The sequence below is a fragment of the Struthio camelus genome, chromosome 32 (assembly GCF_040807025.1).
Source record: "Struthio camelus isolate bStrCam1 chromosome 32, bStrCam1.hap1, whole genome shotgun sequence".
NCBI lineage: Eukaryota > Metazoa > Chordata > Aves > Struthioniformes > Struthionidae > Struthio > Struthio camelus.
The window spans coordinates 4054994-4072483 of record NC_090973.1 but is presented as its reverse complement, the minus strand read 5'-3'; the positions used below and the strand labels follow the sequence as shown (position 1 = coordinate 4072483).

Below are 17490 nucleotides of genomic sequence, written 5' to 3'. Positions count from 1 at the left end.
AATGGTAATTTCTTCCCCTCATTTGCAATGCTATGGGAGATGTCCGATGGAGATAGAGGGGCAGGTAGTCAGCCTGGCCACTCCCCTCCCAAGGGCAGTGGGCCTGAGAAGGAGAAAATTGGGTTTATGGAAACAGAGGGGATTTGTAGCCCAAGAGACAAAGCACAGCACAGAGTGGGGGCTGTCCTCGGCATCCCAGCCACAGATGTAGAGGGACAAGTGCTGAATGTGAGTTGCAGGGAGGAGGCTGTTTAACCAGCTGCCATGCAGCAGGGACTTCAGTGAGAGCTATGTTTCCTACAAAATGCTGAATCTCTGGTTGTGATCAATTCCCCAAAGATTTCTTGGTGCTGGTGTTTGGAATCAGAGGTGTAAAAGGGAAGGGAAAAGCAGGATCTGATGTGGAAGAGAAACAGCAGAGAGGGCTCCATCTGGGACCCCTCATGAACATCCCTCTGAATCGGCTCCTTCCTGCTGAAAGGGCACAAGACAGGACAGAAATGCAGTGACTCCCTTGCAGGAGTCTAGCAGGAGGCTAAAAGCTGACTGTAAAACTGTGACTTCACAACAGGCCCAGATCAGAGACCGAAGGTCATCTCTCCTGCACCTTGCACACAGACTTTGCTTTTATGTTCTCTGTCCCCTCAGCAGCAGCTCACAGCACAAACATCTCAAACCTCCCCAGTGTGTGTTTCCTTACCCAAACACACTCACGCATCAGGCTGCCCTGTCCAGTCCAGCTGCAGCACCTTGCAGCTCCCCGTCCCTGCACAGAGCAAGAGGACCTGCTCCTGCAACCCCACAAGCTGCTTTGGTCCTCTTGCCAGCTGTTGCTGCTGCTGAACCCTACTCTCCCGTCAGGTCTCAGCTGCAGCTGTGACCCAGGGCATGCTGCTCTGTCTCCAGTCTCAGCCTCTCTCCAGGCAACAAGTCAGGCCAAGGATCGAGCACCGACTGGACTGAGAGGGCTGTCCTCTCCCCCGAGGTTGTGCTTGGGGTGGAGGAAGGCCTGACCCTGCCACAGAGGTCTCTGGCAGAGCTGTCTGTGCATCAGGCAGATGGCAGAATCTCTCCCATGTCCCCACGCACTTGCTGGGGCGAGGACTGAGATGGCCTCTTTCACTGCCCCGTGGGACTGCACCCTCCCTTCTCCCCATTCAGGAACGAGATGTGCAGACAGGACCACCCAGTGTGGACACCTGCTGTTCCCTCTTCAGTCCTTTCCATCAAGGATGGGGAGGGCACAGCTCAGCTCAGCTCAGGGTCAAGAGGACTTATGTGCATCCTCCGTGCTGCTCTCCAGCTTCTCTGGCCATCCCACATGGTCCAGAAAGGACGCCCCACAGCAACACGCATGTGCCAGCCACCAGCAGATCTGCTGTCCCAGAGCTGGCTCCCCAGGGATGTACCTCCAGAGAAGCCTGGCTTTTGTTGTGACTGAACACAAATGGGAGGAGGGGTGAGAGGAAGGGGCTGTCCATGCAAACAAGGTGATTGTCTTGCCAGCTTTGAGAATGAGCTTGAAAATGCTAGTCTGTAGGGACAGTGACTGCAGGACAGTCACTACCCCAAAAGACTCCTTCCAGGTGGGTCTTGAGCCAGAAACAGGATCATCTTTGATAAGGATGGGGTTTGAGCCCCTGTGCACAGTGCAGAATAGATTAGCAGTGCATCGCTGTAACCTCTTGGCCACCTCTTCGCCATGCTGTTGTTGTTCATCTGTGGCTGTTCATGTTTCCCTCTCTTCTCTTCTTTGGAGGATGACACAGGACAGAATGGACAGCATTCACTAAGCCCTGATTTATTGTATTTTAGCCATAGTAAAGTGTATGTGTCTCGGGCTTGGTGCTGATCCTTACACTGTCAATCCCCCTTCCTATTCCGTCCCAGCATAAAACCCCTCAGTAAGACCAACCTCTGCACACACAGAGGTGTGAATGGGAAGGTCAGTGGCACCAGCCCCACCAGCAAGGACCCCTCTGTTCACAGCAGCCCTGGTTCAGGAGACAGGTCCTTCCCTGAGCAATTCACCAGCCTGAGCCAGAGCCACGGGGTTACCACAGGTTACCATGGGTGCTAGTGCATGGGGACCATGAGCAAAAGCCAGGATGCCGGGCAGCACAGTCCTCCAGGCACCCCACCAAGGGGCACCGTCCCTGGGTGGGCTCGAACCACCAACCTTTCGGTTAACAGCTGAACGCGCTGCCCTGCTGCGCCACAGAGACCCCACCACTGGCATCAGGACAGTCCCCAGTGCTGCTGGAGTGGGAATGTCCCTGAGGCCAGGCACGTCCCCAGCCCCAGGGAAGGGGAAGAGGATGCTGCCCTTCACCCACCACCAGGTGCTGGTGGCCAGAGCAGAGCAGGGGGAGGCCTGGTGACCAGGTGAGGGGCTGTGGGCAGCTCCCTGCCCAGGATCACCTCTACCTGCTCCCGTGGCCCCTCCACTGCACACCCTGGGGAGGGAGGGATTGGAGCTGTGGGCACCTCACCTGGGGAGGACATTTCCCTCAGCGTGTTCACTCCTGCTGTTGGTGTCAGGGACAGATGTGCTGCACACAGGAGTGCTGCACAGGGTGGCAGAGGAGACTCGGGGAAGGGATTTGTTCCTCTCCATTGACCTTCCCTGGGAGGGCCAGAGCGTGGGAGCAATGCCTGCAGCGAGTCTTCTCCTGCCCCCATCGACTGCAGAGATGTTGGAGGGGCAGTGTCCCATGGTGCAGCCCTGGTCCAGGACTAGTCCCCGCTGAGAGGCAATCTCCACTTCCCCCATCCCAGCCTGTGGCCCAGTAAGAGGGTTTGAATGCTGTTTTCTGCTGAGGATCTCAGAGCAGCAGGGGGTAACAGGGCTGTGCTTGTCAAGGGCACATTTTGGGACGAGTGTATGTCCCACCCCTCAGCAGGTTGTAAGGGGATGTAGCTCAGTGGAAGAGCGCCTGCTTTGCATGCAGGAGGTCCTGGGTTCGATCCCCAGCATCTCCAGGGGTGTTTTATGTCCTGACTCTCCATCCCCTTGGTCCTCTCCAGAAAGTGTAGGCTTACAGTAGTAGCAAGCCAGCACCTTGGAAAACCTGCTCAGCTGAAATGACATCTCTGGGCAAGGGGAGAGGGAGATAAAACTGATGCTGTTGGGACATGGATTTTTGTGTCACTAACTATTGCAACAAGCTGAGCGGCCAGCAGTAGGCAAACAGGCAGGAGCTGAGAGGTCATCCAGTGCATCAAAATGCCCTCTGAGGAGAGGGCTACATCCCCTTTTCTTTCACAGCAGCTGATTGGCCAGCAGCAGGTGGGCAGCCATGTGAGGTCATCAAGGGTACAGCAAAGCCCATGAGGAAGACATAAGAGGCTGGAGGGAGGAAGGAGGGAGAAGCAGGTAACATGACAGTACTGGCCTAGTGATTGTGAGATCACCTCTATGACTGCAGCTGATTGGGCACTGTGAGGTCCTCAGGGGCAGGAGAAAGCCCCCAGGAGAGAGGGCAGAGGCAGAGGCAGGCAAACTGGCCTGGCTGGGAGCTTGTTTGTGAGGTCACTTTTATTGCAGCAATCTGATTGGGTGGCAGGCAGGCAGGTGCTGTGAGGTCATGAGGCAGATGAGAAAACCTTCCCCATGGAGAAGAGAGCTCAGGGGAAGGGGAGAGGGAGAGGTGAGTGAGAGGATGTGTCTAGGGTGCTGATTGTGAGGTCAATTCCTTACATCAGCCGGACTGGCCATTAGCATGTAGGTCAGCAGGAAGGCATTGTGAGGTCATCAAGAGCATCAGAAAACTGCCACCAGCAGAAAGGAGAGCTAAGGGGGAGGCAGGTAAAGGGGGGAAACAATGGGATGATGATGCAAACATCTTTTGCACTGTGGCAAGATCTTTGGAACTGAAGTTGTAACTGTGATACAAAGATGACATTCCCATTTGTTTAATACAGTCCTTTATCAATAGAAATGGATCATGCATGCTCTGGAGTGGGCATGTAGGACCACAGGCCAGCTGGATAATAAGGATTTACTGGAACAACCCCATTCAGGGACTCTCACCTGCTCCACCTGAAGATGCTGTTGCAAGGACACCTGTGGCAGAGACTACCCTCAAAAGCCAGAGAGCAGCCAACTCTCCTGTTTATAAGATTTGGATTCCCCACATGAGCATTCCCTAAGCAAAAGTTCCCAATGGATTAGGTTTCTTTTATATATCTATATATGTTTTTATATATATATATATATTATATATATATATATATATATATATGTATATGTTTATAAACACTCTGTCCATGAATGTCTGTGAAGCAAACAGATCATTTGGATGCATCATGTTCTGGTTATGGACCTAGGTGCTCATGCTGTGCCCCTCAGCTCCTGCTATGGGCTCTGTGTGGAGCTTTAGAGCCAGCACGCTGTTTCCTACAGCCAAGGTGAGAGATCTGGCTGCAGGTCTGATCTTGGTGCTGGCAAATGTCTCCTGAGGATGCCAAAGACATCATCCTGGAGAGGGAGCAGGGGTATGTCTTCATTCTGTCACTCTTGGCCCATCTCTGGCCCATGTCCATGTGTGTCTGTGTGGTGATGTTTTTGCAGCTGAGCAGAGGGGTCCCTGTGCCAGCCCTCAGGGAGAGCGTGTCCTTTGGGTGAGGGCTGAGCCTGGCTCCACATCTCCCCATAGGGTAGGAGAGGGGCAGTGCCAGCCCTGGGGCTTGCTGAGCAGGTGGTCACCCCATGGCCGAGGGGCCATGGGATTGATCAGAGCAGGCACTGCTCTTCTGAACCCTGGCTGTTGGAAGCCCGTGTGAGAAAAGCATTCACAGAGCGAGACCCCACGGAGGTGGGTAACGCACATGGACACTGCAAACACAACCCTTGTTCCTGCTGGGGCTCAGGCTCCAGCCCCGCATCTCCCACAGGGAGATGGGCCAGGGCTAGGGAGGGAGGGGGCTGCCTCAGGGCAGGGGGCTGCCAGCAGGGAGGCTCCAGGTCGCAGAGCTGAAGGTGGTGTCTGAGGCCTGGCTGCCCCCAGAGCCTTCAAGGTCACCCTAGCCCTGCCCCACTGCTTCAGGGATTTGTTGGTGACACCATCGTTGTCACCATCAGCAGCACTGGTGCTTTTCCCTCATGCCTACACTGGGAATCCAGTCCCCTCCCATAATCACTTCCCACTTCTGCACACATGGCCCAGCCCTCCTGCAAGGTCCCCAGCACCAGTGCTCCATCCTGGATAGGAGCCGGGATGTCCACAGCTCTGGGACGTGCTGCTGCCCGTGGAGGGTCAGCACAGGGCCTGGCACTGGAGGAGCTCCCAGTGGGGCATGGGAAAACGCTGCTGCGGGAGAGGGTGCTGGTAACAGCCATGGGCTCCCTCCTCTCCTCGAGGGCAGGATCCTGCTGTTTGCAGTGCTGCCGAGCCCTGGCTGTTCCTAGCGGGGAGCCTGGCTTTGCCCTGTCCCAGCTGGAGGAAGAAGGGGCCTCACACAGCCCTCACTGCTGGGCTGTGGCTTGGCTGCTGGGGGAGAGGAGAGCTGCCCCTCTCCTGGGACCCAGAGCTGAAACCCTCCTGCGAAGCAGTCAGCGCTGGGCAGAACTGGGGCTGGTGGAGTTACCCTTTGCCTTCTCGAGAGAGGCACCAGACCCTGGGCACACAGGTCTGATTTTGTCTGGTGGCCTGACAGTGCCGGCTGCAGGGGAGAGGCGAGCTGTGCTCAGGCAGCTGGGCAGGGAGAGCTGGCGGCAGCTGCACGGCCCCATGCTTGCCTGGGGCTGGGAAGGCTGAAACCAGTAACTTGAGTGGAGGATGGATGCATAAGTAGTGGGAGGAGGGGATGATGAAGGAAAGAAAAAAATGCAAAGGAAAAAATAGGGTACATAAATAATTTCAGTGTAGGAAAAGAAAATTAAAGCAGGAAAAAATGCTACTCTCAAAAACTGCCAGTTTAGTCACAGAATCTCAACATTTTTTAATGTTAAAAATTTTTTAGATATTAACATAGATCCTATAGATACAGACACAGATCCAGACACAGAGGCATTTGGTGACTCTTCCCCATTGCAGGAGATCTCTCTGAGTAGATCAGGTGTCAGCTCAGTGCAGGAAAGGAAATGAGCCAGGACAAAGGTGGAGTGTGTTTTTGTATGCTCGGCCTTGGCCCCACTGCCCATCAGTGTGTGGTATGGGGAACCCCTCAGGAAGGGCCAGCGGGATGCGGAGATCAGAGACCTGCCCCCATCTGGAGGAGGGAGGGCAGTTTGGGTGCCAGATGCTGCACAACCACCGAACCCTCCTCCCCACTTGGCTCCTGTGTGAGAGGGTCTCGCCTGTGGGCAGTGGGGCTCAGCCCATTAAAATCCCGGCCTAGGAACAGGGATCCTGTCTCAGCGCCCATCGGCACCAGCTTTAGGGATGGACATGAAATGTTTTCTGCCATCGAAATACGCCCTTATGAGCAGCCTCGGGGATGGGCCCGTCCCGAGGCTGGGGGCTGATCCATGACTTTGGGCTGGAGCCCGTGTGTTGGGGTGATCCCTTCTCCAGTCCCCTGCCCTCTTCCTCTTCTGCCTCCTGCCCTGCTGAAGGAAACGTCCCTTCCCACCGCTGCCTGCTCCTGTCCCCTGCACCCTGCACACAGATATTCCCCTGCACAGACCCAACCTGGCACCCCAGGCGAGGCAGCTCCTTCTCCTGCCCCCGCAGCCCAGCAGCAGGAGGGCAGAGGGGTGGGGGTGGACTGGGGGGTCCCGGAGCTGCCCAGGGCCCTGGTGCTGCCTGCTGGGAAGGAGCCATCTCTGGGCTGTGCCAGGAGTGCTCGGGGGTCCATGAGGGCTGCGGGAACCAGGAGCAGCCCCTGGAAACAGGAGTCCCTGCAGAGCCAGAGGAGGGGAAATCCCAGCCCCGGGCACCCAAACAACCTGCTCTGTGCCATGTGCTGGGGCAGCGGGAAGCAGAGCTGCCTCCCAACTGCTGTGGGGAGGGGATCCCTGGGCAATGAGCCCTCTGGGGCTGGCTGGGGTGTTCAGGGCCCTGCTGTCACCTCCAGGCTCACTCCTGTGGGGCGGCAAAGCAGGGCTAACCCTGTCACTGCAGCTCTGTGGTGGCCACCATGCCTTGGGTCAGGGAGGCCCAGGCACAGCCCCTGGGAAAAGAGCAAGCAGGGGCACTCCCAGGGTGAGGAGTCTGGACCTCCCTGCCCAGAGGGGCATTACGGGACCCTGCATTACAGGACCCTGCGGAGAGACCCACTTTGGCTGGAAACTCTTGCGTGTGGTTGCAGGATGGAAATGTCTCTGCCAGCAGGAATATCCTCCAGCTGGACTGCTCACTATTCCCACCCTCCAGGGACCATGGGCGCTTGCAGGCGCACATCCTGTCTCAGAGCCTGCTGCTCTCAAGACGTGCCCCTTCCCTGCTGCAGTTTCTTGGTGCTTTGCTCTCCCTGATCAGTCTCGAGGAGACACCCCAACACGTGGGGAGGGAAGCACCAGCTCTGGAGCAAACTCCCAAATGGTTTTAATAAGAACAAATACCAATGCATGGCGTAAAAGTAGAGACATGAAAATAGAAAAAAATGCTCTAACAGAAAAAATTTTGACACCAGTGGGAGAAGGGAGACTGGTGTCTGGCACTCAGGGCTCTCCCAGCTGCACAGACCTCTCTTCCGTCCCAGGAGCTCCCAACCACATGGCAGAGGTGGGCTCCCCTGGCCCCAGGCTCGGGGACCTTTTGGCACCAGGGTCCAGTCTCACAGCCTTGGTGTCCTCATGGGGATGTGCCAGAGATGCCTCTTCAGCATCATCGTACCCCGTGTCCACGGGGGGCAGGGATAGGGCAGCTCTCTTGGCTCCAGGGGCTCTGTCACTTTTGCGAGAGTGCAGGCTCTCCCCTGGAAGCAGCAAGGTCGGTGTGTTGCAGTTGGCCCCATGCGTGTGCCCCTCCTGGGCTGTAAATCCCCTTCCTCCCCCTCCTCTCATTTCCCTGAGATTTTCAGCCTGTTATCTCCCCCCAGTTTCCCCACTAGGAAAACTCCTGGGGCAGGTTCCCTCCCCATCCCGGCAGGTCGAGCTCTCAGAGTGCAGCGACTCTTCGGGCTCCACGAACGGCACCCCAGGCCCCAGCCCCACTGTGTTTCCCCCTCACCTCTCTGGGCCTCCCCAGGTCCGACTCCCTCCTCCGCTTCCCTGGGTGCTTCCCAATCTCCCTGCCCAGGAACAAGATCCTCCCCAGGGTCAGAGACTTCCCTGGCATCATCATAGCCGTCTGCTGGGTCACCTCTGGGCAGAACAGGGACATCTGAAAGAAGAGGGGAGCAGGTGGCAATGAGAAGAGCCCTCCCGCAGAGCAGAGGAAGCAAGGGCGTGCAGGAACGAGGAGGGGCTGAGCTGCTGGTGTTGGTGGGGTCACAGGAGATCCAGCATCCTGCCCACCTCCCCTGGGGTCGCAGGAGCGTGTGTGTGACAGCAGGGACCCCTCTCACCCAGCCGCAGGGTCGGCAGTGCCAGGCTCTGCACCAGAGCTGGCTGTGGAGACTCCCTGTGTGCTTGGGGAGATGCCGGTGCCTTGCGGCTCGGCTCCTTGGGGCGAGCTTGGGGCCTGCTGGAGGCAGGGACAGGTCAAGCCCAGGAAGTCCCCCTGTGACCCCGTAGGGCACAGGGCTGCGGGCACCCAGCTCAGATGGGCACGTCTGACCCTCGCCCGCTCTGTACGGCTCTGGAGACGCTCCCGAGGGCGATTCCTCCCCACCCCGATGGTGACATTCAGTGACGCTGCTGCTGGTCACACAGCTACAGGGAGGAGAGACCGACCTTTCCTCTGTCTCCCCCTCCATTACCTGGTGCTGACCCAGGACCATCCTCCTCCTCACTGTCCCTAGGCTCGGGTTGCAGCTTGGTCAGGGACCTCTCTGAAGAGGAGCCTGGCAAGAGGAGCAGCAGGTGTTATCAGAGTGAGCCCTGATGACCCTGCTCATGGCCAGTGCTGCTGGGGATGGGCACCCACACAGCAGGGACTGCACGGGGAGGAGGGCTCAGGGACTCCTCCTGCTCCCATGGGACAACCTCATCTCAAAGGGCCTTTCCAAGCTGCCTGGGGACAGCCCCCTCCCTCACCCACCAGGCACAACCTCGGGGTGCAGTGGGGCAGGCAGGGAGGCGCTGTGCCCTGGGCTGGGACAGGCAGAGCTGGTGGGGAGGCAGCTCCTCTCCTGAGCCCAGCACTGCGCTGCTCTCCCCTCAGACCCCCATGGCCCAGCGCTGCGGGGACCACTGGCCTGGGGGCTGCCAAGGTCCTGCCCTGGGTCAAGGCCAGGGGAAAGGGCCCTGCAGACGTGCTCCCTCCCACGAGGGACCCACACCGACCTGAGTGACTGAACTGCGCCTCCTTCTCCCACGCCCAGCTGTAGTCGATCTCCTGGTACACGGCCTCAGAGAAGGGCTCCAGGGACCTCCTGGAGCCTGAGACAGAGGCAGGGTTGGCACAGAGACATGGGGACAGGAGATCAGACCCCGACGCGGTCACCCAGCCCTTCCCCCTGGGCTAGCCCAGGACTGACCTCACAGCCCAACCCCACTGCTCTGTCTAGGCACCACAGCCACGTCCCCAATGACAACAGCATCCCTGGGGAGATGGCCTGGGGCAATGTCACCCTCATGCTATCTCTTCAGAGACAGCCCCATGCCCCTTTTGGCCCAGGGTCTGGTCCCTGGTCTGACCCTGGAGCAACTCCTAAGTCTCCTCTCCCCAGGGAGCTCCCCTCTCTCTGCCAGACGGGCCCATAGCATGGCCCCTGCCCCACCACGGGTGGGCAAGGCTGGATGGAGGGAGCAGCCCAAGGACTGGACACCCACACCGAGAGATCCCCCCTGCCCTGCGCTCCTCCCGGCACCACTCCTGCCCCACAGCCTCCCCTCCAGCACTGCCCAGAGCATGGACAGCAGCATCCTCAGATGTCTTTTGCTGCTCCCATCTCCCCCAGCCCCTTGCTGCAATTTATCTCCTCACTCATCACCATCTCCTCCCAGGTTTGGGCTCTCTCCTCTCCTGGTTGCTGGTGTCCCACAGCCAGACAGTGAAGGGACAGGGAATAGGACAGGAGGCAGCACCCCTACCCCAGCTCCATTTGTGCCCCTCATGGACAACCTACAGCACCCGTGGGGCTGCCAAGAGGCATCGTCCACCCTGGGACCAATGAGGAAGGACCCACCTCTGCGCTGAGCCCTGGCACTTTGCACTTGCCCCACCAGGAGGGCCAGGAGCAGGCAGAGCAGGGCCCCCAGGATGATGCAGATGACAACAGGCACCGAGACTCTCCCGCTCTCCCTCGCACGGACCTGGGTAGCATCTGCATGGGCAAGGACATGGACGAGGCAGCCTCTGGCCTGGGGGAGGTAGGGGCCCAGGGACACCCCACTCCTGACCCTCCCACACATGGCAGCATGGGGAAGGGGCACAGGGGTGGGTCAGGGGCAGCTCCACACTGCCGGGTGAATCACAGCCCTCCCCAAAGCCACCCACTCCCACCCCAGAGCCTCTTCTCTGTGGCTTCGCACCCCAGCACAGAGCCCCTTCCCTCGGGCTGCAGGTCACAGCCTGGCCCTCGGGAGATCAACCCCCAGGGAACAGGGGAGGTTACCTGCTCGGAGGGGTGATGTTGTCATCATCCTGGGTGCTGCTGCAGAGCAGAGAGAGAGAGAGAGAGAGAAAGATGCATTTGCATGTGTGTGTGTGTGTGCGTGTGTGTGTGCGTGTGTGTGTGTGTGTCTGCAGATGTTCCCTACAAGTCCCATCTGAACTGTCCTTCTCTGGGTCCCCGGGAGAGGCCCAGGGCCCTCTACTCTGGGCCATGGGGACAACAGCACCAGCAGCCCAGGGGATGCGCCTGGGGGACGGGATGCAGGAGTCCCATGGCCAGAGGCCTGACGACACCTGGCCCCACAACAGCTGCTCCCACAACAGCTGCTCCCCACCTGCCACCAGACACCTGACCTCCCCAGGGACATTCTTCCTCTGACGAGCTCTGGGGCCTTGTGAGGACCCAATTGGGGAAACATGTCCCAAAATGAGGGGATGAAGTGCTGCCACTCACCAGAGCAATTCACAGAAGCATCTTCCTTGTGCTGGCAGGTATCACTGTCCCCAGGCCGGGCCCAGCAGTCCCAGAGAGATAGCTCTGTCCCTCTGCACTCCACCTGCTTCAGCCAGATGGAACCCGTCCCCTCCCCAAACACAGCCTCCCCCACGACAGACATGGCAGGGCCACAGCCCAATTGCCTGCATGCAACCTCGGCGTCCTTCATGTCCCACGAGTCATCGCATACTGTCCCCCAGGAGCCATGGTGCCAAACCTCCACTCTGCCCGAGCACCGGTCCTCTCCTCCCACGGCACGAATCTTCTCCATCTCTGGAAAAGGTAGAAACCCCCACATCACTGGGGCAGCTGGGAGAGCCTGGCCAGGGAAGAAGGACACACGGAGGAGCAGTACCTGTGCAGCTCGTAGAGTTGGGGCACTTGGCCACTGGGGCTGAGGAGGTTTCTGGTCGTCTCCCTGCAGAAGGAAATACTGTGCTGAAGGGGCTGCTTCATGGGGGTCATGCAGATGGGAGCAGGACTGACCTGTGCGTGAACCTCCCAGTGCCTCCTTGGTCATGGACACAGCTGAAACTCCCAGTAATGCAGTGTATAACAGCGCTGCATTCCAGGGCTGCCCTTGACTGTTCACCCTTCAAGGACTAATGACTAGCAATGGAACAGACGGATGTTGCCAGAGGGGAGGCTTGTCTGAGCTCCGGTGCCAGCAGTGCCCTGGCCAGGGCCTGTTTCCTACAGAACCCTCAGCCTCCAGGACTGGTTGCACTCTCTCCCTTCCCATTCCCTCAGCAAACCACAGCCATGAGTGGGATGCTCTGCATGGACTTCCCAAGCTAATAGGTGGTTGTCTGGGCCCTCTCTACGGGCAACAGAGAGCAACAGGCACCTCCGGAAGTGTCCAAGGTAAGGTGGAAGAGGCACTGCCTGGAGGTGCCTCTGCCTCTCCTTGGGCTATGCAGGGAGCTCAGGACAGCTATTGCTGATGGATGTGTGTCACTCTGAGAGCTGATGTTGTGTTTGTGTCACTGACAGCAGAACGGCCTGAAACGCAAAGTAAAAGCCACTCCAAGCTCTTTCTCTGCGTTGCACCTTGCTGAACAGGGAGCAAGACCTGGTGTGAGCCTTTGTGCCCAGGTAGCTCCAGCCTTACCATTGCAGGTGATGTGGGTCACTTCTCGTTGGTCATCACATGACTGTGGGTTCCAGGGAGCAGAGGGGCACTGCCAAAAGGAGCTGTTTGTCTTCCCACACTCAACACGATCCAGCCATGTGGGGCTAGACACCCTGCCACTTGGAACATTTATTTCAATGGACCCTCCATCTCCACAGCCCAGCTCTTTGCACACCAGGGACACGGTGTCAGGAGTCATCGAGTTGGAACAAACACTGCCCCATGTCCCGTTGTAGAAAACCTGCAGGCGCCCAGAGCAGCCATCGCTGTTCTCCAGCCTCAGGGCCATGAACTCTGGAAGGAAAGGCACAAAGTTGGAGGGAACAAGCTGGTCCGGGGGTGAGGAGAGAGAAACCTAAAGCACCCCTGACAATGCCCCAGGTTATTCTGCAGCATCCATGGGCAGGAAGGGTTACTCCAAGAAGCAGGGACCCTTCTGGCTACCTCAGGGCTCAGAGAGGCAGAGGGCACTGCTGGCAAGTCACCCTTTCACCCAGGGAGCAGAGAGAAGTCCCTGAGGTGCAGCAGTGCCCTCCCCTCTAACCCTTGCGGACGGCTGGGCTCTCCCTATAACCCTCACGAGGTCCAATGGGGACAGTGCACAGGTGTCCCCAGGACGGGGGCAGGAAGGGGGCTCGGGGCAGCCAGGGGCAGTCTCGGCCATGCCCTGCTCTCCCCTCATCCCTACCTCCCCGGGCACCAGGCTCCCATCACCACTCCCAGCACAGACCTGAGCAGACGACTCCTGCGTGCTCTTTGTGCCTGCAGTTGTGCTGCCCCCAGCCCCCGTGAGGGCAGACCCAGAGAGCAGCTTCACCCCCGGAGCAGTTCACGTCGTCCAGCCAGATCTGCCCAGAGCCTCCCCCGAAACGAGCAGAGCCGGTCGCCTGCACAGCCACCCCACAGCCCAGCTGACGGCAAACGACGGTGGCGTCGGACAGGTCCCAGGAGTCATCGCAGACGGTCCCCCAGGTGCCCTGGTAGTAGATCTCCACTCTTCCAGCACAGCACCCTGTCCCATTCACCAGCCGGACCCGCCGGCTCCCTGCAGCCAGGAGAAACCCCATTCATCAGGCCTTGCGGCACGGGGCAGTGCAGTGCTTCGGGAACTGTCAGAGCGACTCACCCGAGCAAACCACCCCCACATCCTCAGCAATTCCTGCTAGCGCTGCCTCAGGCAGCGAGGTGTTGCAGAGGGTCAGGCGAGTCTCCTTCCCTGCACACTGGACCCTTCTCAGCCCCACAGGGCCCCTCCCTCGCTCCGGCTTTGGTGGGTTGTAGGCCTGCTCTGCCTCTCCGCACTGGAGCTGCCGGCACACCACGCTGGCATCGTTCATGTCCCACTGGTCATCCAGGACTCTGCTCCACGTCCCATGCAGGGGCATCTCCACTCGCCCATCACACCGGCTCCCTCCATCCATCAGCCGCAGGGAGCCAGAGGGCCCTGCCCAGAGAGAGAGGGGGAATGCCCTGGACTCTCTGTGACACCGAGGAGCCCTGCACCCTGCCATGTGTCTCCCATTCCTGATGCCTTTGGACACCCTGGAGCTCACCCATCCGTATCCAGCTCACAGTGAGGAGCTCAAGGATGGCAGTTTTCCAAGGGATTTGTTGTCTTTTTTCACTCTAATCATGCACAGGATGAACACGAGCCTTGCTCTGTCTCCACACTGGGACTAGCCCCTGCTGTGACACCCAGGGGAGAGCCCACACGTCTCTGCCCCTCTGCATCCTCATGGATCGGGGACTGGGAGCTGGTGTCCTCAGCCGGAAGCAGGAGGAGGGGGTCTTTCTGACAAAACAGCATGAGTTTGGAACGCATACTGACAAGAAGCGAGGGCACATCCCAGCCCTGCTGTGCAGCTCAGCCTCAGGCACTGCTCCTGCTGGATGCACCCAGGGCAGCCCCTGCGGGCAGTGGGATTGAGGTCTGCAGCACTCTCTGCAGGTCTAGGAAGGGGCTGTTTGCTAGAAGGAGGGAACTGTGTCCTGCAGCCTCATCCTGTGCCTGTGCTGCAGGAGGAGAGTAGAGGAGCCCAGGCCTCATGCTCGCCCCCGGTACTTGAACTGTCTGCCCTGGGGAGGCAGAGATGCCTCTTTTGTGCTCACTCCTCCTTTCTCACCAGGTAAAATGGTCTGCCTGCTGGCAAAGCCCTTTGAACCCCTCCACTGGAAGCCAGGGCTTCTCCAGGAAGAAATTCAGTTTGTCATTGCTTTGAGTTGCTGTGTCACACACAAGGGGCAGGTTTAGTTAATCCTGCATTTTCCCTGAACTCACCTGAGCAAACAACACCAGCATCATTGTCATGTGAGCATGGGAAGGCCCCCAGGGCAGTCACAGGGCACTGTCCCAAATGGGATTCGGTCCCGTCACAGTGGAAGGTGTCTCTCCAGACAGGGCCGGTTCCTCTCCCAAAATGCCCTCCTCCAGGAACGGACTCAGCAAACCCACAACTGAGCTGATGACAGAGAACGTGCGCATCGGGGATGTCCCAGCGAGAGTCACAGAGGGTTCCCCAGGTCCCCAGCACCTGGATCTCCACCCGCCCCGAACACGCCGTGCTGCCATTCACCAGCCTGAATCCTGTGTATTCTGGGGAAAGAGGAGAAAAAGTGAGGAGGGCTTTGTGCTCTTGCACCCTCAGGTGTTCAAGGAGACGCCAAAGGGATAGCAGCCCTTTCTCCTCCTTCCACATCATTTCAAGATTGCAGACAATGACTCCACCCCTCCTGGACTCACACCACGCTGAGCACAGTGGCTTCCCTGCTCCCCTACCCTACAGCGCACGGCTCACGGGAGGCATTTCACACCTCCTCCCTGAATGCTCACGTGTGCAGGTGACACCAGCATCATTCGCATGGCTGCAGGTCTGGTTGCTGAGGGACATCCTGGGGCAGGAGGGGAGGAGGGATTCATTCCCCACACACTGCAGCTCTTTGTCCCAGATGGGACCGACCCCCTCTCCAAAGGGAGCTGCTCCAGGGACGGACAGGGCTGTGCCGCACTGCAGCTCCCTGCAGATAACGTTGGCAGCTTTGAGATCAAAGTGTGAGTCACAGACTGTTCTCCACTGGTCTCCATCTCTGATCTCCACACGTCCTGAGCAGGGGCTGTCTCCTCCAACCAGCTGGACAAATCCTGGAAAAACCCACCGATGACAGGGAGTTCACAGAGGCTTCTGGCAGTTATATACCTGCATCCCACATGATTTCCAAGGCAGCCACATCCAAAATGCTCCACAAACATCCCAGCAGCAGCTGTCAGTGGGTGTTGATGACACAAACCCCTCAGGGCCCCCTGCACCTCCTCTCACCCCCAACACAGCACCCAGGACTGGTGACTACCCCAGACCTCACAGCCACAGGTGCTGCTCAGGGAAATGCTGCTGCCCCAGACGCCCAGCCCTGCCCAGCACAGGCCCTGGGCACTGCAGCGCCTGGTCCAGGAAAATGGGCCCAGGCACTCACGGCTGCTGCAGCCTGCTCAGCCTCTGGGGAGCTCAGGGCCAGGCTGAGGAATCACCTTGGAGCAGCCCAAAATGCAACCTGTTCCCGGGGGTGTCCTGGGGTGTTGGGGTGTCTGTGCAGGGAGACATGTCCCAGGCACAGAAATGGTGCAGCTGTAACCGGGTCAGTGTCTGGGCCAGCTGCCCCCTCTGACGCATGCCCGGGGAGGGGTGTGGGGCTGTGACAACCTTGGGGACCCTGCAAGGCTGGCCTGAGCATGTGGTGACATGGGAGGGAGCAGCCGACAGCCCTGCAGCCGCCAAGCCCCGAGCCTGCATGGGACCAGTCCTCGTGGGGCAGCCCTGGGCATGGGGTGCGAGGTGCTGCATGCCACCCTGCTCCTCTGCCCCAGGCCCTGCTCTTCTCCCCTCTGAAAAGCCCTTTGGTTCAACCGAGGGACTTGCATTGGTGAGGGGAATGACCCAAGCGGCCCTGGCCTTCTCCTGTCGTTCCCTGGGGTGCCAAGGAAGTTGTCCCTGGTGTCTGGGGCATGGGCACCCCCAGCACTGCCAGCCAGGTCCTGGCAGAACAGGAGGAGATCGATGGAGACCAAGAGAGGCCCCCTCACACAGGGATGGGGGATTCATCTCCCATCTTGAAGCACCACCTGAGGGTGGGCTGAGCCCCCCAGGACCTTCACGAGGTCTGTGCAGCACTGCAGTAGGATCACCTGGGGCTTTCCCCAGGGACATCAGCAGCAACAGTCCCAGCTTGGCAGCCAGAATAGCCATGTCAGGGCCTCCTCTGGTACCCATGCGTTTCTCCTTCAGGGCACAGCCTGGTTAGTCCCCTGATCCCAGGCCCAACCCCAAAAGTGAGGCAATGTCTGACTCCTTACCTGAACAAATCACTCCAGCGTCCCAAGCATGAATGCAGTTATGTTTACCCCAACCGGCATGACTACACTCAGACAGGGCAGTCTCGGTGCCTTGACAGTCAAGACGACTCAGCCAAATTGGGCCAGATCCTGGCCCAAAATATCCATACCGAGGGGCTTGGAGAGCAGATCCACAGCCCAGCTGCTTACAAACTACAGCAGCATCTTTCATGTCCCAGCCAAAGCCACACACTGTCCCCCACTGGCCCTCGTGTTTCACCTCCACTCTCCCAGCACAGCGCCTGCCTCCAGCCTCCAGCCTCACCTCCGCAGAACCTTCAAACACAGACATGGGTCCTGTTAGGAGAGCACCCAGCCCCAGCACTGTGGCTGTGCGACGTCCCCTGCGCAGGGTCGAGTCCCAGGCACTGGGGTGTGATCCCTCTCCCCTCTGGGCTGTCCTGGGGCAGTGTCGGGGTCCCTCCTCTCCCCACATGCTGCACTGGGCTGGGGGAAGCCCAGCTCTGGTCCTGCTGGGCCATTCCCACTCCAGAGCCTTTGGCACCTCCTCCCACCCCTCCACCTGGCCCATGCCCACCTGGACACTGTGTCAGGCTCTGCACAGAGCACCCACTCCTCCCCAGCCTGCTATCCCATGAACAGCCCTGAACCCCCAGCCTCCACACACACTGCTGCTCTTCCCAGAGCCCCCAGACCCCCTGCCCACTGTCTGCCCTAGGCACCACTCAACCTCACCCACCTCCCATAGGACTTTCCAGGTCCCCAGGGAGCACCAAGATGATGCCCATTATTCCTACCAGCCTCTATCCCCCCTTGCCCCGGGCATGAATCCAGCCCCTGACCTTGGCCAGGGAAGGACACCTCTCTGCTGGGCTGTGGGTGTAGGCACCCTGGTCCCCTTCTCTCTTGG

The 17490-nt window shown here is 59.1% G+C and overlaps 1 protein-coding gene and 1 non-coding gene across 5 annotated transcripts; one reads left to right on the top strand and one right to left on the bottom strand.

Annotated features, from left to right (window-relative positions):
• Positions 1-2910: 2910 nt before the first annotated feature.
• TRNAA-UGC (transfer RNA alanine (anticodon UGC)) lies at positions 2911-2982 on the top strand. The gene has a single exon. It is a non-coding gene; the product is annotated as a tRNA-Ala (tRNA).
• A 2950-nt stretch (positions 2983-5932) lies between these two features.
• Positions 5933-16890, bottom strand: LOC138063463 (antigen WC1.1-like). Of its 4 annotated transcripts, none has more exons than XM_068923092.1 (14): positions 16581-16890; positions 15066-15374; positions 14514-14828; positions 13362-13679; positions 12966-13280; positions 12215-12529; positions 11459-11521; positions 11062-11376; positions 10609-10647; positions 10180-10317; positions 9335-9430; positions 8809-8892; positions 8118-8270; positions 5933-7863 (listed from the first exon to the last, which is right to left on the bottom strand). In XM_068923092.1, the coding sequence occupies exons 1-14, from the start codon at positions 16789-16791 to the stop codon at positions 7607-7609; spliced, it is 2928 nt and encodes a 975-aa protein (XP_068779193.1). In that variant the 5' UTR covers positions 16792-16890; the 3' UTR covers positions 5933-7606. The 4 variants fall into 4 exon arrangements, with proteins under 4 accessions (XP_068779193.1, XP_068779194.1, XP_068779195.1 ...); XM_068923093.1 differs by having other exon boundaries at positions 10609-10644; XM_068923094.1 differs by having other exon boundaries at positions 14514-14819.
• Between the last annotated feature and the right edge of the window lie 600 nt (positions 16891-17490).

Excerpts from the sequence above, each read along its gene's own strand:
- LOC138063463 (XM_068923092.1), bottom strand. The coding sequence starts at position 16,791 with ATGAAAGATGCTGCTGTAGTTTGTAAGCAGCTGGGCTGTGGATCTGCT. Across the intron at positions 13,281-13,361 it reads TGTGGGGGTGGTTTGCTCGG|GGAGCCGGCGGGTCCGGCTG; the intron begins GTGAGTCGCTCT and ends TCCTGGCTGCAG. Across the intron at positions 12,530-12,965 it reads CGCAGGAGTCGTCTGCTCAG|AGTTCATGGCCCTGAGGCTG; the intron begins GTCTGTGCTGGG and ends CTTTCCTTCCAG.